The 23310-nt window shown below is 38.6% G+C and overlaps 1 protein-coding gene across 1 annotated transcript in view; it reads right to left on the bottom strand.

The window, feature by feature from the left end:
- Nucleotides 1-10255: 10255 nt before the first annotated feature.
- PPM1D (protein phosphatase, Mg2+/Mn2+ dependent 1D) overlaps nucleotides 10256-23310 on the bottom strand; it is a 51617-nt gene continuing 38562 nt past the window's right edge. Inside the window, exons 4-6 of the mRNA XM_021704109.2 lie at nucleotides 21601-21791; nucleotides 15139-15381; nucleotides 10256-11743 (exon numbers count right to left, since the gene is read on the bottom strand). Coding sequence (XP_021559784.1) covers nucleotides 11186-11743; nucleotides 15139-15381; nucleotides 21601-21791 — 992 coding nt within the window. The 3' untranslated portion in view covers nucleotides 10256-11185. The remainder of the gene's footprint in view (nucleotides 11744-15138; nucleotides 15382-21600; nucleotides 21792-23310) is intronic.

Below are 23310 nucleotides of genomic sequence, written 5' to 3'. Positions count from 1 at the left end.
TGTTTGGAGTCTCCCCTTGTGATTGACGGCTACCACTTCCTACCACGCCTCAGCGGAACTACTTTTCTAGCCAATCCCAGAAGGAAACTGGCTACGGCCGGGCACCGCCCTTGGAGGTCAGCTTCGCCAACCAGCAAGTAGAAAAGAGGCGGACCCGCCTCCTGAATTTACCCAATCCGCTGGGGCTCCAGGGAAAACAAAACAGTATGTAAGTTCGGGTGAAGCCGAGGTGTCAGGTTCGGTTGCGAACGCAGGCAGGTAAGGAGAGTTACGAACACGTCTGTTTTTCTTTGCAGACAGCACACCTACGTGGCTTTGTCGAAAAGAATCATGCCGCAGACTCCTGTGCACTTCAGCTACGCGTCTCGGGCTGGGAGTCGGAGGTCGGGGGACCGGTCTGTTTACATCGAATTCTCGCGACAGCTAGTTCGAAGCACAAAGCACGTGGACATGGCAGCTGCCAATCACTTTCTGCTGGCCAGTCATCCATCCCGAACCCGCCTTCTGTCCCGCCCTTTTCGATGTGTTTACCTTCCGGGAGCCTAGGCTGGCTGGCGCGGCGGGCAGCCTTAGAGCCAAGGAGGTATTGATCTAAATGAGGGGCGCGGCCGGTGATCGTGTCAATTTGAGCGAAGTTTGTGGAGTCCGCTCGACTCCTTCCTTACCTGTTTCCATCTCCCCTATGGAAGAGATCGCGATTTCGCTAGTGTTATTGCGTCAGTTACATTTCTTTTATAATAATGATAAAATTTATTGATTTATTGAACAAACGCTCAGCACAGTCTCAGCACTTCATAAGTACTATCAAAAGTAATACGGCAGTCCCATGAGGTTATAGCTTATTAATAGGCATGAGGTTTGTAACAAATTAGCTGACACAGCAGTAAAAATTCTAAGGAGGTTTTAAGCACAATGGAGGATGGAAAAGATTAGTAGAGGAACTACCTCAACGGATATATGCAGTTAATCGAATGATAGATACAGGTACAGATATAGATATAGTTGTAGATACAGCCAAGAAACCACCCATTTTCTCTTGACGCTCTATCAGTGCCAATAAATAGCACACCCAAAGTGCTATTTATCAGGCTAATGTTTGAACATTGGCTAATAAAAGATTCTGATAATTTATCTCTCACTACACACACAAACTCCGAGTGCCACCGGCCTTTTAAGATTTGCTTCCTACACTAAACCCACTAACGGAAGAATCTTTCCAACATTCTAAATTCCTTTTGCTCTTATTGCTTTCTATCACTGTTACTTCTTTGTTGTATTTGAAATCTTCTAGAGTTTCTCTTGTGCATATCTCATTTTCCCCAACTAGAAAGTTAAATTCTTCCTAGGCATTAGAAGACTAAAGTTTTCACATTGTTCAATCCCTTTTAACACTCAACAGCCCTGAACACAACAGGTATTTCAAAATTCAGGCTTATTCAAATTAAATAATTACTGTTTTCATGTTGTCCAGACCCAGAGCAGGAATAAAGAGGAAATCCAGAGGAAACCAATAGGTAATAATTACAAGTGGGATAACCAGCATTTGTATAAAGTTATTCAGTTTAAATAGCTGTTTCATATGCATTGTTAAACTTCATAGCTCTTTGACTATTCCTCTACAAAGTTATCGAAAAAACAAAGAAACAAAAAATCATAAAGAATACCCTTTTTATACAAGTTCACTCATTCATTCATTCAACAAATATTTGAATACCTATTAAGTGTCAGACATGTTCTAAGCTCCAGAGGTACAGCAATAAACAAATTAATCAATGTGCTTACCTCAGCCAGAGAATTTACATTCTGATGGGAAGACAAAAATAAACAGAGAAATTCAAGTAGTGTAAAATGCTATGGAAAAAAATATAATAAGCCAGACAAATAGAGGGCTTAATTTAGGTAGTGTCATCGGGGAAGGCCTCTCAGGAGATGACATTTGAACAAAGACTTTACTGAAGTATGTGAGAAAGGTACTCTGAGAGAAAAGCAGTCCAGACAAAAGGAATAAGTACCAAGGCCCTAAGAAGGGAATGAATTTTGATGAGGAATGAGAAAAACAGTATGGTTTAAGCAAAGTGAAATAAGTAGAAATTGATAGCCAACTAGTTAGGAGAGGTAAGCAGTGGCCAGATGGTGTATGGTCTTGTACAGAATTATAAGGAGTTTCAATAATTCAATTGAATTCAAGAATTCAATAAATTCTAGGGTGGGAATCTTTTGGAGGACTTTCAACCAGAAGGTATCATGACCATATTTACAGTTCTAAAAGATCATTCTAGCTACTGTACAGAGAATAAGCTGTTGTCAGGGAGGGATCAAGAGGGAAAGCAGTGGGGCATGTAGGGAAGCTATTTCAATAGACCAGGTGGGAGATGCAGTCCAGAACTGGGCGTAGAAGTGAAGCAGTAGAGGTGAAAAGTAGCCAACTTCAAAATATTTTGGAAGAGAGAATTGAAGATCTTGATATTGGGTTGGTTGTGGTTTAGAAGAAAAAAGAGAATCAAGGATGATGCCTGTGTTTTGGGCTTGAACAACTAAGCGATGACATTTATGGGTAGGATGAACACTGGTGAAGTTTTACATTTTGAGAGGGGGGGTGAATTTCTGTGCTTTGGTTTCATCCTTTATAAATTGTAAAAAAGACTATTATGAACCTCCAAGATTTTTGAGGAGTAAATAAATTTTAAATTCTTAGAACCAGTTAAAAATTTCTCCAAATTAGGGCGCCTGGGTGGCTCAGTTGGTTAAGCGACTGCCTTCGGCTCAGGTCATGATCCTGGAGTCCCGGGATCGAGTCCCGCATCGGGCTCCCTGCTCGGCAGGGGGTCTGTTTCTCCCTCTGCCCTCTTCCCTCTTGTGCTCTCTGTCTCTCGTTCTCTCTCTCTCAAATAAATAAATAAAATCTTTAAAAAAAAATTTCTCCAAATTAATTAGTTCTAATTATGAATTAACCAGCTATGTCTAATTACTCCACTTTTTTCTCCACAAAAATGGTGTGAGATTCTCTCATGAGACTTCAAATAGAGAGCAAACAAAATTTGTGGAGATCATTTTTTTTTGAGTGGAAGTAACTTGACGGCGTTTAGTACATATTGCCAGCTTATGAGTCATTTCAAAGCACTGGGACGTGGGGAAACTTTTCAACAGTCTGTTCTTGTGGCTGAGAAATACCAGCTAGGAAACTGATTTTCGGTGTAAAAGAGGGACCTTGAGCCAGAATTCTGTCTTCTTCCAGTTGCTACAATGGTCCATTATAATAAATCACTAATGACTAAAATTGCCTCTCCTATGGCCCTGCAAATCAAAGCCCAAAATCTCCAGAAAAATCATCAAGGAATTATCCATATGAAAACCAGTTTCAAGATCAGTTTATACTTTATTGTGAGTTTTCATTTCAATAGGATTAAGATTCCTTTTTAGCTTCAAGCAAGCCATTGCTTCACTTATCCTAGCCACCAAAAACACCTGAACAATAATCACATGATTTAAGCAGTGGTGAAATAATCTGATTTCACACAGAACTATGATAAACATTAATATTTTAGTTTTTAGTCAAGTGAAAGGAAAAAAAACTCAAAGAGTTTAAAAAAATAACCATCATCAAACATAGGTTCATCAATTGTATCCATCTGATTGGGGATTTTGATAACAAGCGAGACTATAAACGTGTTATCACAGTAGAAGGTGATAGGAAACTAGTTAGGAAAGGGCATATATGGAATATCTGTACCTTCTGCTCAATTTTGCCATGAACATAAACTGCTATAAAAAATAGTCTATTTTTAAAAATCACATTTCTCTAAAATCCTCCAATTGTGAGGTAAAACTATACTAATTACTTGCTATATAGACTTTCTTTGGTGCATTTGTAGGTTGAAACTTTTGTAGTAATCTCCTAAAAAGTAGAATCCAAACTTTGTAGAATAGCAAAACCAGCAAAGGTCATATCACCTCATATCTATCTAATTACAGTAGTATCTGTCATTTGTCTGTCCTGCATGTTATGACATAACTGCCTTCTAAAACAGCATTTTCCCACATTTCTATTCAAAGTTCTAAGTGTTTCTTTATTATGTTGGGGCCCTTCAACCTTCAACCCAGCTCATTCTCAGGCCTAGCAAACTTTCTGAAGATATGGTGATTGCTTTCCTTTCATTCTCTTGAAACTAACTAGTATCTGTAAGGTAGCCATGTAATTTATCATCCTAACCAGAGGCTCTATTAACAATTATACACATGCCCCCCCCAAAAGTAAAGTAGGACTGTCCTAGGCAAATCATGAAGTATGGCTTCCCTTTATCTCTGACACATTAGTACTACTTTGTAACTTTTCTAGTCAATTAATGTATAATTCTATTCTATTTAGCTAACATGTAAACTCTTTAGCAGAAGGGATTATTTGTTTCATTTCTATTCGCCATAAAGCTCTATTCATTAACAGGAAAAATTACATGTCAGAACCCAACAATTTATCCTAGAATCTGGAGCTTGTATTTATAATTAAAGTTACCAAAAAGTAAAACTATTGACAAAGACCAAAATTTAGTTTCATCAGCTGTTTTAGTGATGCCCAGGGCATAGTTTACCTTCCCCATACATGCCTAAACCTAGATAAAAACTGCTTTAAAATCTGAGAAAACTGAATCTGTATTAACAGTTTTGAGACGGTAAAATTTAATAAAAATAATATTGGGTAACTTTTATTTAGCTCTATATGCCAGTCATTATAGTATTACTATCTACATTTAAAGATGAGGACCAAGACCCAAAGATGTTAAGCCATTGAGCTCCAAACGTAAGCATTTGGAAATGCATGGTTCCTAAAGCCCCTGCTTTCTGCCCAGAGAATTGAAAAGGGGAGTCCCAGAGAAAGGGAAAGTACCATGGAGACTGTAGGGAGGGAGGAGCTCAGGAGAGTGACCTCACAGAATACATTAAGCAAGGATCAGGTCCTAATTAGCATATCAAAGACTTGGAGAACTTTGAAAGAACCAGGGAAGTCTAACTCACATACAAAAAACAATCAACATGGGGTGCCTGGGTGGCTCAGTCATTAAGCATCTGCCTTTGGCCCAGGGTCCTGGGATAGAGCCCCAAGTCCGGCTGGCTCCCTGCTCTGCATGAAGTCTCCTTCTCCCTCTCCCACTCCCCCTGCTTGTGTTCCCTCTCTGGCTGTGTCTCTCTGTCAAAAAAATAAATAAAATCTTTAAAAAAAAAAAACAAACAATCAACAGATGCTCACAAACATCACATGATTTAAGCAGTGGTGTAATAATCTGATTTCACATAGAACTATGATAAACATTAATATTTTAGTTTTCAGTCAAGCGAAAGGAATACCTAAATGACACAGATTATCTGACACACTTTAAAGCAGTACTGTAAAAATGTTCCTGCAAGCAATTGTGAACTCTCTTGACATGCATGAAAACACAGAACATCTCAAAAAAGATATAAGAAGAAACAAATGGGGAAAAAAATAAAAATAAAGAACCAAATGGAAATTTTAGAACTCAGAAATATAAAATCAAATGTTCTAACAACAGGAAAAACAAAGAGTTACAAAGAAGGAAGAAAAAGGGGGCACCTGGGTGGCTCAGTGGGGTAAGCGTCTGCCTTTGGCTCAGGTTATGATCCCAGGGTGCTGGGATTGAGGCTCATGTTGGGCTCTCTGCTTAGCAGTGAGTCTGCTTCTCCCTCTCCCTCTGAGCTCTCTCTCTCAAATAAATAAATAAAATCTTAAAAAAAAAAAAAAAGAAAGAAGAAAAAGAATGTGATGCTGAAAAAAAATTGGGGGAGAAAATTGCTGAAAACCTCCTAAGTTTGGTGAAAGATATAAACCTACAGATTCAAAATGCTCAGCAAACCCGGAGCAGAAAACCTCAAAGGAATCCATGTACAGGGACTTCCTAATCATACTGTTGAAAACTGAAGACGAAGAAAAAAATCTTGAAAGCAGCCAAAGAAAAACTATGCATTACTTACAGGGGAACAATTTGAATGACTACAGATTTTTTCATCAGAAACCAGAAAACAACACTAGAAGGAAACCTAGAATATCAGGAATGAAACAATTGCAATAGCAATGGTAAATATCTGGATGAATATCATAGACTGTTCTCCTCTTGAGTTCTTTAAAATGTTTGATTTTTGATAGCAAAAATTATAGCATTGCCTGATGGAGTTTTCAATATATACAGACATGACAACTATAACATAAAGAGGGGAGGAAAATACAGTGGTAAGTTTTCATTCATTTCATTTCATTTCATTTCATTCCATTCATACCACATTGCACTTTAAGTGGTAAAATAGATTTAAGTAGATTATCAGTTTGTATATTGTCATCCCCAATGCAACCATTCATACAGTCAACATATTTTGCCTCAAAGATTAATATTTGGGGTGCCTGGGTGGCTCAGTCGGTTAAGCTTCTGCCTTCAGCTCAGGTCATGACCACCGGGTGCTGGGATGGAGCCTGCTTAATGGGGAGTCTGTTTCTCCCTCTCCCTGCCCCCACTCGTGTTCACACACTCTCTCTCTCAAATAAATTTTTAAAAAATATTTTTTAAGGGGCGTCTGGGTGGCTCAGTCGTTAAGCGTCTGCCTTCGGCTCAGGTCATGATCCCAGAGTCCTGGGATCGAGCCCCGCATTGGGCTCCCTGCTCTGCGGGAGGCCTGCTTCTCCCTCTCCCACTCCCCCTGCTTGTGTTCCCTCTCTCGCTGTGTCTCTCTCTGTCAAATAAATAAATAAAATCTTTAAAAATATATATATATATTTTTTAAGAAAAGACTAAAATTTAAGTTTTCAACTTTTCTAGTGACATAGTATATTTAGGGGAAAAAATACACTAAAACACTTCCCTCCATTAGAGCACTATCTTCCAGATATCTGGAAGATGAAAATAGCATCATTCATTAATGTTACCAAAACAAATCTAATGCACAGCTTATGAAGGCTGTGCTAAAAAGCCTGTATTTTACATGATTAATGCTTTTAACTTCTAGATTCTGATAGACTGCCTCCAAGATGGCCCTTAATGATGCCCATCTGCTAATACTCATGTCCTGTGTAGTTGCCTCCTACACTGTATCAGTTTGGTCTATGCAACTAACAAAACACAGAATTGGTATCTATTTTTGAGGTTAGGTTACAAAAGACATTGAGCCTTGTTCTTTCTCCTATCATTTGCTATCTGGGCAAGTTAACTAATATGTTGTGAGAAGCCCTATAGGGCACATGGGACAAGTAACTGAGGCCTCCTGCCAACAGGTAAGTAAGCGAGCATTGTGTAAAGCATTATCTTCCAGGCCTAGTGAAGCCTTTAGATGACTGTAGCCCTGCTTGGGATCTTGACGGCAACCACATGATTCTGTAACCTAGCTTAGTGGTTTCCCAGATTCCTGACACTCAGAAACTGTGAAGATGTTTGTTGTTTTAGGCTACTAAATTTTGAGGTATTATGCAGCAGTATATAACTAATACATATTTTAATCTTTGAGGCACAAGATAGAGAACTGTTTTACAAAATATTGAAAACCAGTGTGTGGATGTGATCCATCCAAGAAACACGTATTTTAGCCTTTGTCCCAGGCTCCTGGCTAGAGAACCTAAAACCTTTGTAATTTCTTAGGTGATAAAGGCACTAGGAACAACTTTTGTTTTTGGTCACTGACTTATTCCTGACACACAGCTCCTAAATCCCTTGGAATTTCCCGGTAGGAGCATCTTTTGTTTTAATGAGACAACTCTTTCTTGGTGGGCTCACTACACATACACCCTTTTTCTCCTGGGAGGGAAGAGGTTTGAGACTAATAATTGATCACACCTAAATGATAGCCTCCATAAAAATCCCTGAAGTATGGGATTCAGAGCTTCCAGGTTGGTGAACATACTCACATGCTGAGGGTGGTGCACCCCAAGCCAATGGGGTCAGAGGCTCCTCTGCCTGGGCTGTTCTGGACCTTACCTGATGTATCTCTTTTTTATATAATAAATATCTTTTTTATATGATAAACCAGTAAACGTTTCCCTGAATTCCTGTGAGCTGTTCTAGCAAATTACCAAACTTGAGGGGGTTGTGGGAACCGATTTACAGCCAGTTGATCACCAATGTATGTGATAACCTAGGACTTGCAATTGGTTTCTCAAGTGAGGGCAGTCTTATTAAGACTGAGCCCTTAACTTGTGGGATCTGATGATAACCCTAGAAGTGCCAGAACTGAATTGAATTATAGGACACCCTATTGGTGTCTACAGAAAATTAGAGAATTGCTTGGTGTAGGAAATCTTACACATCTGGTGTCATTAAGTATTGTATCTGAGTAACGAAGAAATGTTTTCCTTTCAGTGGACGTGGTTAAGTAATGCACAGTTAAATAACTTATATCCATAGATGAATACTAAAGATTGAGGAGGCTCTGTGAAATACTGACAGAGAAAAATCTTCACAATTAAGAGGCATAGATTATCACTAAAAGAACACAAAAAGGGGGGAAAGTTGGCTGCCTTGGGAACTGAAGTGCGAGTTTTTCATTATGTACCATCTTATACATCGTAAGTTTCCCATAATGTATTATACTACTGATCTACATTACATAGGCAAATAAGATTAGAGAATAAAAGACAGGGCGCCTGGGTGGCTCAGTTGGTTAAGCGACTGCCTTCAGCTCGGGTCATGATCCTGGAGTCCCGGGATCGAGTCCCGCATCGGGCTCCCTGCTCGGCGAGGAGCCTGCTTCTCCCTCTGACCCTCCCCCCTCTCATGTACTCTCTCTCATTCTCGCTCTCTCAAATAAATAAAATCTTTAAAAAAAAAAAAAAGAAAACACAAACATTAGAACATTACTTGTGATAGCATAGCATCTTCAGCTCCTTAAAGAATAGGCCTAAACACAATCCTAGAACAGATACGGAAAAGGGCTAATCTTAGCATTTGCAGTTGTATCTTAACCCAAAAATGTTTCTAGTATTAATAGCTACTACTATATGGAATTGGGATTCCACTGCACTAAAAATGTCATCTAGGAAATAACATTTTTACATTAAAAAATTCATTTGAAAAATAAAGATTACAAAATCCATTACTCTAATCAAGTGGAAATTTTAATTTCATGTAGATACAGGATTTACAATCACTGGCAGAAAAAGTAGAAGTAGCTAAATGAATTTTCTTTTAATATACATTCAGATTTGTTGAATTTCTACTTGGTGCAGCTAATGGTATCACAGGTCTAAAAATGGGGAAAAAAAACAAAAAATAAGGAAAAACCCTTCACGATAAGTTGACATCAAAAGTGTCTACTAGTTGCTATGTCTCGGTCTTGGAAAGATCTGAAAAACTTCAGGGTGCCTGGATGGCTCAGCTGATTAAGTATCTGCCTTTGGCTTGGGTCATGATCTCAGGGTCCTGGGATCGAGGCCCACATCAGGCTCCCTTCAGTGGGGAGTCTGCTTCTCCTTTTCCCCCCACTCATATGCTCTCTTTCAAATAAATATCCTAAAATTAAAAAATAAATTAAAAAATAAAAAACTCTTTAGTAACTAAAAATCCTTTTAAGATTTTTTTTTTTTTAAATTTCAGAGGGAGAGACAGCGAGAGAGGGAACACAAGCAAGGGGAGTGGGAGAGGGAGAAGCAGGCTTCCCGCCGAGCAGGGAGCCCGATGCGGGGCTCGCTCCCAGGACCCTGGGATCACGACCCGAGCCGAAGGCAGACGTTTAACGACTGAGCCACCCAGGCGCCTCCACTAAAAATCCTTCTTAAGAGCTAGTCACAATTATGTTTTACCTGGACCCCTGGTTCTCATCTTATCACTGAAAACTGGTATGCTTCCAATTGTGCAGTTCCCAGCATACTGTGGATATTGAATGCATGAATTAACTCTTCCATCTCTTAATAAGAGTTCTTGTTCTAAATTAATAAATTTAAAATTTTTCTTATTGTAGAACAATTCATCACACCAAAATGACATACTTAGTGTGTCTTAGTTTTTTCCTATATTACCAAAGTATAGTTTTATTCAAATGCAACATAATATTTCATCAAATGTTTGTAAGCCATAACTGACCCATCATATTCTTAACCATATTCTGTTGTTGGATATTTAGCCTGTTTCAATGTATTCTAAATTAAAATTAAAAAGTCAAGAGTGCAAAAATAAACATTACATGTATTTTTAAGTTGTTACTCTAAAGCATGATCAAGGCAAAACAGAAAGTTTGTATCATTAAAACAAACCAACAAAAATCCAGCAACATCAGCAACAGTTCACTGATTTATTAGATGAACAAACATATATCCATATAATCAATGAAAACTGTACGATATATAAAATAATTTAAGAAATGTTGGGAATTAGCAGCACCATCCGTTATTGAAATAGCAAGAAAAACTTCACATATTTTATGCAAACACAAGAAGAGAGTAACGACTTTAAGACCTAATAATGCCACTGAGTGTCTGGGATAATTGAGCAGGGCACCTTTTTAGGCAAACACACCTCCTTCTACTCCAAAGATCTGGGAAGTATATCTGATGATTAATGTTTCAGAAAAATGTTACTGAATTAAGAGATACTGCATAGTACTTTAGTTAGAACAGGGAGACTAACACCAAGCTACTTTCAGCATGGCTTAACACTTCTGCTATGAAAAATTTAGTTCTGAATTATGAAATTAGAAATAAAAAATAATTTTTAAAAGACACTAGCTGTCTCTAAGAAACATTAAGTGGAACACAGGTCACTATGAAAATACATCACTTTTCCAGTTTGCTTAATAATTTACTTTAAAAAGTTGTGTAGTTTTCATCACAAGTGACTTATACAAATTTCTTAATAAGCATTTTTAAAAGTTTAAATGTATTTCTAAAATCTAATAGATTCTTTTGATTTTTAACCTTTAGCCCTGTTGTTACATTTACTGTGTATAAGAGTAAGAGACTGAGTTTGTGTGAAGTATACAAATTTACACACATTTTACAGCAACTTATACCCTAACATCTACAAAATTCACATTTATAATACAAGCAAGTACAAGGCCAGGATAAAACTGTTGAATTCCAAAAAGTCAAACTGTATACTATTTTTATTTTGTCCCCTTAAAAAAAATTCAAGTTCGGCACCAACTTCAAAAAAGCCCTCTTAAATCCTAAGTTTGGAAAAAAACATTTTTCAGATACATTTCAGCAGACACAAACAGTTTTTCTGTGCTGATGAAGTAAAGGATTTCCAATTTTCTTCTGGCCCCGAAGTCTGCGTCTCATGGTAAGTTTAACAGAGGTCTTTCGCTGTGAGCTTGTGGGTAGGCTTGCAGGCTGAGCACCACTACTTCGACTTAAACCATTCCGTCTATGCTTCTTCATAAGAGGGCCAGAGTTGGATTCTTCTAATGTCCTTTTAAAGTTTGCTGGAGGGGTTCTTTCAACTTCTTGGGCTTTCATTTGACCTGGAGTTGACATCTTTAAATTTTTTTGGTCCATGATGGTATTTGTTGAATTGGTAGGCACAAGGCCAACTGACAGGCTATTATTCAAAGAATCATGTATCCTTAAAGTCAAGGCTTTTGTGCAATTTTCTTCAAGTGGCTCTGGATCTTTTGAGGGTAGGACTGCCACCTGGACATTCCCTCGAGCTATCTCAGCTGGGACTTCTAAATAATTCTCTGAGAAGGCATTACTACGAACAAGGGCAGGTACATGGTCCTTAGAGTTCAGCCGTGGCCATGGGTCCTCCTCCAGTGACTGAAAAACAAGAAAGTAAGCCAAATAAGTAATTTATCCTAGAATTCAGCTTAACCATTAGGGAGATAAAGAAGTTTCATTAGAGTAAGTGACAAATTTGTTTGGTTGATTTCCTACTTTCCTATTTTTTTCTGTATTCTTATTTCTGAATATTCAGTAGTATAGAAAATGTAAAGTGTAACATTAAAGCAATGATGTCATACTGCAAACTCATACTGTTGCTTTGCACCTATCTTGCAAACACTAGAGGCTGTTCTAGGACCTGAGAAAAGCAGGATGTCTGGGAACCTAGAGAGCATGGCTGCAGCAACTCTCAAAGAAATAAGTGAAAATCATATGGAAACTTTCAGGTATTGTTTTTTAAAAGTTTGACAAGTCATTCAGATATGCACTACTCCTTTGGATATAGTGCTCTAGATTTACATATACTCAGAATATTTTTCCCATCGCCAGACAGATTAAGAATATTTTTCCTATCAAACCCAAATCTCTCATAGTACTAATATTTTATAAAATCATTGTCTTGGGCGCCTGGGTGGCTCAGTTGGTTAAGCGGCTGCCTTCGGCTCAGGTCATGATCCTGGAGTCCCGGGATTGAGTCCCGCATCGGGCTCCCTGCTCGGCAGGGAGTCTGCTTCTCCCTCTGACCCTCCTCCCTCTCATGCTCTCTGTCTCTCATTCTCTCTCTCTCAAATAAATAAAAATAAAAATCTTAAAAAAAAAAAAAAATCATTGTCTTAATAGTTTCTCAAGAACAGAGTTTATGCATAAATACTATGTCTCCCTCAAGTATATAACATTTCTCTTAAATCTTTTTCTCTTTTAATCAAATCATTTATTAAAATATTAATATATTCTGAAGTAAACCCTTTTGTAGAAGGGTAAATGAAAACATATTATCTGGTCTTCCCCTGATAGAAAAATCCCTTAGAGGGTGCCTGGGTGGCTCAATCAGTTAAGTGTCTGCCGTCGGCTCAGGTCATGATCGCAGGGTCCTGGGATCAAGCCCCGCATTGGGCTCCCCGCTCAGCAGGAATCCTGCTTCTCCCTCCCCGACTCCTCCTGCTGTGTTCCCTCTCTCGCTTCTGTGTGTCTCTCTCTCTCTCAAATAAATAAATAATCTTTAAAAAAAAAACACACACACACACACACAGCTAAATTGGGGTGCCTGGGTGGCTCAGTCGGTTAAGCATCTGACTTTGGCTCAGTTCATGATCCTAGAGTCCTGCAGGCTCCCTGCTCAGCGGGGAACCTGCTTCTCCCTCTCCCTCTGTCTGCTGCTCCCCCTGCCTGTGCTCTCTCTCTCCCTGTCACATAAATAAAATCTAAAAAAACAAACAAAAAAACCCCACAAAAAAAAGCACTAACTTTAGTTTTGTCCTAAAGAAAGGACAGAGAAAAACGTATGCCAGAGTAATATATCACTAAAACAGAGGTATTTCTACCATATCCATCCCAAAACAAAGATCTGACTACTGGTATACCTTAGGATCCATACAGAAGTTGCCATGTCTATAAATAGATAAACCTAGTCTCAAATGCCTACTCTAAATGTGGGAAAGTGTTAAAAACCAAACTGACCAAAATGTTATTTATCTAAATGTTACTAAATATGGGATTATTTTAACAAGAGAATAAATCAGAAATTATGTGTGTAGTCATGGTTGTCAATTAAGCTAAAACACAATTTCTTCAGCAGAGATTTGTCTTTATTTACTTGTTAGGTCAGAGGTAACAACACTAATTATTCTGAATGGCTCCAAATATTTTCCTGTATTTTGGTGGGGCCAATTGGTTAACAAACAACCAATGCCTAAATATAAGTTAGTGCATACATAAATCTCCTTATCTTTATTATTAGATCATTATGTCTCCAGATTTTTAGAAATAATTTTAAAAACATTTTATGTGGGGTGCCTGGGTGGCTCAGTCAGTTGGGCAACTGACTTGGTTTCAGTTCAGGTCATGATCTCAGGGTCGTGAGATCGAGCCTGGTGTTGGGCTCTGCGCTGGGCGTGGAGCGTGCTTAAGATTCTCTTGGTCCCTCTCCCCGTCTGCCCCTCACTTGCAAGCGCTCTCACTCTCAAAAATAAAAAAATAGGGCGCCTGGGTGGCTCAGTTGGTTAAGCGACTGCCTTCAGCTCAGGTCATGATCCTGGAGTCCCGGGATCGAGTCCCGCATCGGGCTCCCTGCTCAGTGGAGAGCCTGCTTCTGCCTCTCTCTCTGCCTGCCTCTCTGCCTACTTGTGCTTTCTCTCTGTGTGTCAAATAAATAAATAAAATCTTTAAAAAAAAAAAAATAAATAAAAAAAAAAAATAAATAAAAAATAAAAAAATAAGGGACGCCTGGGTGGCTCAGTCAGTTAAGCATCTGCCTTCAGCTCAGGTCATGACCCCAGGGTCCTGGGACCGATTCCCACATCGGGCTCCTTACTCACTGGGGAGTCTGCTTCTCCCTCTGCCTGTTCTGCCTGCCGCTCCCCCTGCTTGTGCTCTCTCTGACAAATAAATAAATAAAATTTTAAAAATAAATAAATATAAATAAATAAATAAGAGCACATTCTCAGAAGTCCCAAGTATAACAAAGCAGTTATCAATACTACCAATTTTTTTTAAGATTTTATTTATTTGAGAGAAAGAGCACACAAAAGAGGGGGAGGGGCAAAGGGAGAGAGAGAGGCAGACTCACCACCAAGCAGGGAGCCCAACGTGGGGCTCGATCCCAGGACCCTGAGATCATGAGCCAAGCCGAAGGCAGATACCCAACCAACTGAGCCACCCAGGAACCCCAATACTACTAATTTTTAGCAGGTAAATACCGGGATGAAATCAGAAAAAGGGAAATATAGTACCATTTAAATTGTTTATTTCATAGCGTATCTTAAACTCATTCAAAATTATCTGAGTAAGAAGAGGAATAATGTTTCTTGTCCATGTTATTAGACAACCAGTTCTAAGATCTGATATCCTAAGGTCCCCTTCAATCTTGAGTCTGTATGATCTTATCCAAATTGCTTAATCTCTCAATCTTATTATCTATAAGACGGAATAACATCTGTACTAGTTACCTATTCCGTTTATGAGGTTCAAATGAAATATATATGAAAGTACTTCACAAACTTAAATGTTTACAAATGTATTAGAAGGGGATCGTTAAAATATTGTTAATGTATATCTCCTTTCTATTAGGTGCTGTACACACACCTGGCTTTCAGAACAGTACTGATGTGAAGATGAATCAATGATAATAAGTTACATGACAAAGATCCATCACTTTCTTGAACCTAGTTCAAATCCAAAATCCTATGATATGAAGAATCTGAAAAACTTTTCAAGCAACACTAACCAAAGAAATTCTATTAAAAAAAGCTCAAATACTATAGGGAACTGTATACCTTGACTGGTGGTGTAGAACAGGGGGAAGGAGTCATCACGCAGGTTTCTTGACTATTATAGGAAGGACTGTCAGTCAGGTTCAGATAGAGTTCATCTTCATTGGTGAAATTTCCCTGACTGCCCACTCCTGGAGAAATGCAGATTACTACAGCACTAGTATTATCTGCTCGAAGCATACGCTGCCTCCAGCGGCCTAGTGCTCGATTCACAAGCATTTTGGCACAAGATTGTCCATGCTCACCCTGTATTTAAAAGAACAAGGAGAAAGAAGGTTAACTCAGATTTAGTTCCCATTACATCTGTATCAAATTAAAAACAAGGTATTCAATATGGCTGACAAATTAAATTTCCAAAATTTCAAACATTAACCATAGTCCCCCATAACTATGTTAAAATAGTACTGCTCTAATTTTTTTTAAATAGTAAGACAAGGCCTTATCCTGTGGTTAAATTTTACCTGTATTTTTATCTTTTTGGTAGCAAGAAACTCAGTCTTCACTGTAACCTTAATTAGGAAAACTTATACAGAAGTTATCTAAAATGGGAAGTAAACATCAAGTTATTACAGATAATTCACAAATGAGATAATCAGGCATGGGGAAAAAAAAAAAAAAATCCTCACTGCAAAGGGCCAATTTCCTCCTAATGTAAGAGCTTCTGCACATCAATGACCCAACATAAAAATTGTCAAAGAACATGAACAAAATTCAGAGACAAGAAAATATAAACAACTGTTAAATATATACAGTTGACCCTTGAACAATGTGGGGTGTTAGAGGCACCAACTCCCCCACACAACTGAAAATCCATGTATAACTTTTGATTCCCTTCAATCTTTACTAATAATCTACTGTTGACCAGAAGCCTTACCAATAAAATTAAGTTGATTAGCACATATTTTGTATGTTATCTGTATTATATACTGTATTCTTACAATAAAGCTAGGAAAAAAAAAAAGAAAATTATAGGGAAGAGAAAATACATGTACAGTGCTGTACTATAAAAATCCATGTTAGTGGACCTACATAGTTCAAACTCATGTTGTTTAAAAGTCATCTGTGTATAAAAATGATGTCACTCATATGAGGAAAAAAAAGCAATACAATAAGTGGCTATAGTATTTCGGAGACCAAATACATACAACAGAAAGAGTGGGGGGGGAACCCTTAAATGATCTCATGTTAGGGGCACCTGGGTGGCTCAGTCAGTTAAGTGTCCGCCTTCAGCTCAGGTCATGATCCCAGAGTCCTGGGACTGAGCGCCATGTAGGGCTCCCTGCTCAGAGGGGAGTCTGCTTCTCCCTTTCCCTCTGTCCTTCCAATCTGCTTATGCTGGCTCTCTCTCTCAGATAAATAAATAAAATCTTTTAAAAAAATGATCTCATGTTATCCAAAATAAATGTAGCTTGGAGTAAAATGTTTAGCATCATACACATATTTAATACATGGATTCAATAACTACTAAGTTTCAAAGAATGGAAATGAAAATGATGTGCTCTAGACTATAGGGCTACATATCTTAAAAAGTAGCTCTAGAAATAACTGAATGATGAAAAAGAGTGGAAATATGAACTCTACATAAGCAGAAAAAATTTTTAATGATTTATGTAATGTGATAAAACATTAATGTACTGTAAATACAAAAATATTAATATATAACATACTATAATGCATACTATATAATATATAATGTATTAAAAGCACTATATTAGGGGCGCCTGGGTGGCTCAGTCATTAAGCGTCTCCCTTCGGCTCAGGTCATGATCCCAGGGTCCTGGGATCGAGCCCCGCATCGGGCTCCCTGCTCTGCGGGAAGCCTGCTTCTCCCCCTCCCACTCTCCCTGCTTGTGTTCCCTCTCTCGCTGTGTCTCTCTCTGTCAAATAAATAAAATCTTTAAAAAAAAAAAAAAGCACTATATTAAAAAATAAATAAGTACTTTAAGTCATTAGATTGTCTTCTCCATACCTTAAGTTTATATATTCAAAATGGATACAGAACTATGGTTTTTTCATCCTTTCCTTGGGAAAATGGGGAATCATCTTTATTTGGGGTTATCTGATCTTGGGTATATTACAGTATTCAAACACATTTTTTTTTCAAGATTTTATTTATTTATTTGACAGAGAAAGACACAGCGAGAGAGGGAACACAAGCTGGGGGAGTGGGAGAGGGAGAAGGAGACTTCCCGCAGAGCAGGGAGCCCAATGCGGGGCTCGATCCTAGGACCCTGGGATCAAGACCTGAGCCGAAGGCAGACACTTACCTGAGCCACCCAGGCACCCCTCAAACACATTATTGATGGCAAACTGCAAATAACTCCTCTCATCTGCTTTATTAAAACCTTAATAGGGCGCCTGGGTGGCTCAGTCGTTAAGCATCTGCTTTCAGCTCAGGTCATGATCCCAGAGTCCTGGGCTCGATCCCCTGCTTCTCCCTCTCCCACTCTGCCTGCTTGTGTTCCCTCTCTTGCTGTCTCTCTCTGTCAAATTAAAAAAAAAAAACAAACAAACAAAAAACCTTAATATAATAAACCATCCTTGCATTCCCAAGATAAGTACCACTTTGTAAATCTGTAAATGATTATTTTTTCAACACTGCTCTTTTCCCATATCCATATGCACTTCACAATTGATGAAAGTCAGGACTGATCTCTAATTCATTAATCTATCACATTATCCGGTACCAGTTTCATCGCTCCATCATCCAAACACTAGCTCACTGAGAACTCCCTGAAGGACTCCCTTTGCTTTCACTTTTTCAGTGTGCCTCTGTTTCCCTTCCCAGCAAAGCTCTATGAAAAAGAAATCTATACAATAGTGCCCCTTATCTGCAGTCTCGCTTACTCAGGGTCAACTGTGGTCCAGAAATAGATGATTCTTCTTCTGACATATCATCAGATCAGTGATATCCTAATGTTAGGTCAGGATGCCTAAGTCATTCACCTCACTTCACGTCATCACACAGGCATTTTATCATCTCACATCGTAAGAAGGGTGAGTACAGTATATGATATTTTGAGAAAGAGACCACATTCATATAACTTATTACAGTAGTCATAACTGTTCTACTTTACTATTGTCATTAATCTCTTACTGCACTTAATTTATAAAAAGAACTTTATCACAGGTATGTATGTATAGGAAAAACAGTACCTACAGGGTTTGGGTACTATTTGTGCTCTCAGGCATCCTACTGGGAGTCTTGGAACGTACCTGCCATGGGTAGGTGGGGGGGCAGGGGAGCGGGGGAATTCTTTATAAGCCATTTCTACTACTTTACTTGCATCTTCCCCTCAGTTCACTGATTTCTGCTGATTTGGATCCTTAATATCATGTCCTTTTCTTCCACCCTACAGTCTCACTAGGTGATTTCATAAATTGTCGCAGCTTTACCTAACTCCTCTTAACAATCAAATTAGTATTTCCAGACTTCTCTCTCAAATATTTCTGCCTACTGAAAATAACTGTCTGGATTAACCACAGGCACCTCCAATTCAACATGCCTACATCTGAACTATTACCTCCCCTCTTCCCCTGAATAATGTGTTTCTTCTTGATAACAGCTATCACCAGTCAGAAATCTGGGCATCATCATACTCTCTTGTCCTTAAAAACCCAAGTTCTATCAATTCTACTACTCATGTATTTCTTTTGTTATTGTGTACATATGTACTTGTAGTTGCTGTCTTTTTATATGTACATGTTGTTGCTTGCTGGTAGAGCAAGCTTGCACAATTTCTCATTTGGAGTGTAACAGTAGCCTCCAAAGAGGAAGCCTAATAGACCATTAAGAAGAAGAAGGAAAAAAAAATAGACCATTAAGAGAAATCAAATCAGTTACACTGGCAACAAGAATCAACATGTGAAGAAAAGTGGAAGACAGACCTTCTAACCATAACTCTACTCATCAAAATTCACCTCTTCTCAGGGATTCTTCAGTAATCTTTGTTGCCACCCATTCTGTCATTGCCACCTTTACACTGGTAATTTTGTTAAGGGCCTAGAAGGTTTTCCTACAGCTACTAAAAGAATCCTTACATTCATTATCAACTATCCTCTATTTTATATTCCACCCTGCAATGAGTAAACTTTCTAAAATGCATATTGAAAATGCAGCTTTTTCTGGGCGCCTGGGTGGCTCAGTTGATTAAGCGACTGCCTTCGGCTCAGGTCATGATCCTGGAGTCCCGGGATCAAGTCCCACATCAGGCTCCCTGCTCAGCGGGGAGCCTGCTTCTCCCTCTGACCCTCCCCCCTCTCATGTGCTCTCTCATTCTCTCTCAAATAAATAAATAAAATCTTTAAAAAAAAAAAAAAGAAAATGCAGCTTTTCAGTAACACTCCACTTTATATTCAAAGACCTAACTTCCTAACAGCATTTAAAACCATTTTGTCTCCTCTCCTCCAGTCACATCAAGCTACTTGTGAAACCTGAATATGTCAGATTTGTCTCTCTTCTTTGACTTTACACATTTTATTCCTTTGCCTGGAAAGCTTCTCTCTCCTCACTTATCTATTTACGTGGTAAATTCAATCCCACCTTTAAGACTTGCTCAGATATCACTCTTGTCTATGAAACTTTCTTATGCAATCTTCCCAGGTTTCCAATCTCCCTCTCAGTTCTCATAACACTTGTTCTAAATATTGTTATATGAATGCTTCCTTCAATATTCATTCTAAAACCACTTTGGTGTTTATGAATAGGTTCTCTCAATCTGGCTTATGACCTCATCATGCCACTGAAATGTTTCTCTCTCTCATCATTAAATAATTTTATAGACAAAAGAATCTTTATTTTATTTACTCTTCTTTTACACCTGATGTCACTAACCAAATGCAACACGTTAACCCCAACACTATAAAAATGAATCAAGACACAATTCTTACCTTTAAACAACTCACAATCAAGTAGGGGTCCCGACAGCTTTTTACATAACCTATTTGTAACAATATGGTAAATGCTGAGCAAGGACCACATTCTATTTACCTTTACCACCCCTGTACTTAGTGCCTAATGTTAGCTAGGTAAATGGCAGCAATTTAATACAAATTCTTTTATTTTTTACTCCTTTTCATGCCAAAATATAGCTTTACCATTCCTCCCATCTGAGAGAAAGATCATCTTTTCCAAGGATAGCCCATCTCCTTGATTCCAGTTAAACTCCTCATCCTCTTCATCCTTTTATTGAAGGTCACTAATGAAAGATCCTAACTGTAAAACCCAATATCCTGTTCTCATCCATCTGCCCCTACTTCTTTGCAGAATTTGACATTGCTGCCTACTACCTCCAAGACACTCTCTTTCCTTGCCTTCAACACCATCACACTCTTCCAATTTTCCTTACTTTGTCAGTGCTCAGAATGAAGAGGAAATCAATTTGCAAGCAAGTCAGGAAGGAAAGAAAAGGATTTTCTCATTGATGGTTGTTTCTTGGCTAATAAAAAGATGGGTGACATAATTACCATGTAACTCAGCAATTCCACTCCTAGGTATATACCTAAGAGAACTGAAAACATGTCCACACAAAAACTTGTATGTGAATGTTCACAACAGTCATTCATAAGAGCCCCAAAGTAGAAACAACCCAAATATCCATCAACTGGTAAACAGATGGATAAATTAAATGTATATCCACTGATGGAAATTATTTCAGCCCTTAAAAGGAATAAAGTACTTTTATTTACAAGCAACATGGATGAACCTTGAAAATATTATGCTTGGGTGCCTGGGTGGCTCAGATGGTTAAGCGTCTGCCTTCGGCTCAGGTCATGATCTCAGGGTCCTGGGATCGAGTCCCGCATCGGGCTCCCTGCTCCTTAGGAGCCTGCTTCTCCCTCTGCCTCTCTCTCTCTCTCTCTGTCTCTCATGAATAAATTAAAAAAAAAAAAAAATCTTAAAAAAAAAAAAATATTATGCTTAAGTGAAAGAAGTCAAATACAAAGGTCACGTATTGTATGATCTCATTTATATGAAATACCCAAAACAGGCAAATAGAGACAGAAAGATCAGTGGTTGCCAGTGGGTGGGGGTAGCAGGAGATAATGAATGACTACTGGTGATTATGGGTTTTGGAGGCAGTGATAAAAATGTTCTGGAATGAGATAGTGGTGACAGTTACACAACTTAGAGAATATACTAAGAACCACTGAGTTATACATTTTAAAAAGGTAAATTTTACAGTATATGAATTATATCTCAATTTTTAAAAAAGGATTAATGAGGTTTCATAGGCCATTAAGTTAAGGGCTATTCATAACAAAGTCTGTGGTTGTGTGTTTTGTTATCTAGTTTCATTTATTTATATCCTGTTTCATTCCCCTGATGAGCTGCAAAGTTTGTTTTACGTAATTCTAGAGCCAGGCAAATGCAAATATCTACTCAAAGTGAACATCCTTAGACCTCTGACAAAGTAGCAGAACAATGTGTAGACAACAATATAAAATTATTGAGTTATTTCTCACCATCAAGTATTTTTTCTCCTCTTGGTCCTGGCACATTGAGATGGCATCTTGAGGTGGAATCATATTCCAAAGTCCATCACTCCCCAAGATAATATACTTGTGCTTCTGGGGGTCAAGAGTGTGGACACTTGTGTCTGGTTCAGGTGACACCACAAACTCACCACTGAAGAAATCATAGCTCCACAAATCACCTGGGGGGCAGAAATAAGAAGGAAGAAGTGTTATTTCCAAGCCAGTAATATCCTGTCAACAGATTAAAGGAGAAAATCTACACATTCATCTAAATAAATGCAGAAAAGCAATTGGTAACATTCAAAATCCATACATGATTTAAAAAAAAAAACAACTTCTTGGGGCACCTGGGTGGCACAGTCAGTTGAGTGTCTGACTCTTGCTTTTGGTTCAGGTCATGATCTCAGGGTCATAGGATCGAGCCCTGCGACACGCTTCCCACTCCGTGGGGAGTCTGCTGGAGATTCTCTCTCCCTTTCCGTCTCCCTCTACCCACCCCCCAGCTTGTGCTCTCTCTCTCAAATAAATAAATCGAAAGAAAAGAAAAGAAAAGAAAAGAAAAGAAAAGAAAAGAAAGAGAAAGAAAGAAACTATTTACTCTTCTGTGATACATAAGACAAAGTAAGTGGAACAATATAACTTTTCTTTTACTACCCAAAACTGGGGAAAGAGCAGACAAAAAGGAGAAAACATTAATCTCTGCCTCTTTTGTTTGTGAAATACTCTGGGTAAACACCTAAATTAAAAGCAAAAGGTTTAGGGCTTCTGGGTGGCTCAGTCAGTTAAGCATCTGACTTTGGCTCAGGTCATGATCCCAGGGTCCTGGGATCGAGCCCCACATCAGGCTCCCTCCTCGGCGGGAAGCCTGCTCCTCTCTCTCCCACTCCCCCTGCTTGTGTTCCTGCTCTCGCTGTCTCTCTCTCTCTGTCAAATAAATAAATAAAATCTTTAAAAAAAAAAAAAAAAAAAAGAAGAGGAATCTCTTTGTCCTTTCTCTGCCTTACTTAAACTTCCCCCCATTTGCTCGCATAAAAAGTACTGGCCAATTCAAACACATTCAGAGTCTAAGGAAAGAATAATTAAAATCAATTGCTCTACTCTAAAATAGCAAAATTCATTGCCAAACCAGCCCCTTGAAAGGTAAAGTGGCAATTCATCCTTCAGAGTAGCCAAAAGAGAACACATATGGGGCACCTGGCTGGCTCAGTCCATGGAGTGTGCAACTCTTGATCTCAGCATTGTTGGAGCCCCCATGCTGGGTGTAGAGATCACTTAAAAAGAAAAAAAGAAAAAAAAAAAGAATACATGCAACCACTAAAAGCTAATTATAATCCAGGCCGGCTCACAAAGATGCATTTACTTCTTTTTTTCTTTTTTTTTAAAGATTTATTTGAGGAACAGAGAGAGAGAAAGACAGCATGAGTGGGAGGGGCAGAGGGAGAGGGAGAGAGAATCTCAAGCAGATTCCACCAAGAGTGTGAAGCCCAACTCGGGGCTGGATCCCAAGACCCTGAGATAATGACCTGAGCCGAAAACAAGAGTCAGAGGCTTAACTGACTGCGCCACCCAGATGTCCCATATTTACTTCTTTATGCTAGCAAAACAAAGTTCTCTGGTAGGTGAAATTATAAAAATGAACATGGAAAGAGTTAAGAAAAATATTGAGGTAGCAATTACAGAGCTCATAAGTGATGCTAA

Source organism: Neomonachus schauinslandi, chromosome 15 (genome assembly GCF_002201575.2).
Source record: "Neomonachus schauinslandi chromosome 15, ASM220157v2, whole genome shotgun sequence".
Taxonomy (NCBI): domain Eukaryota; kingdom Metazoa; phylum Chordata; class Mammalia; order Carnivora; family Phocidae; genus Neomonachus; species Neomonachus schauinslandi.
The sequence above is the reverse complement of the archived record's forward strand: the minus strand, read 5'-3'. Positions and strand labels throughout refer to the sequence as shown.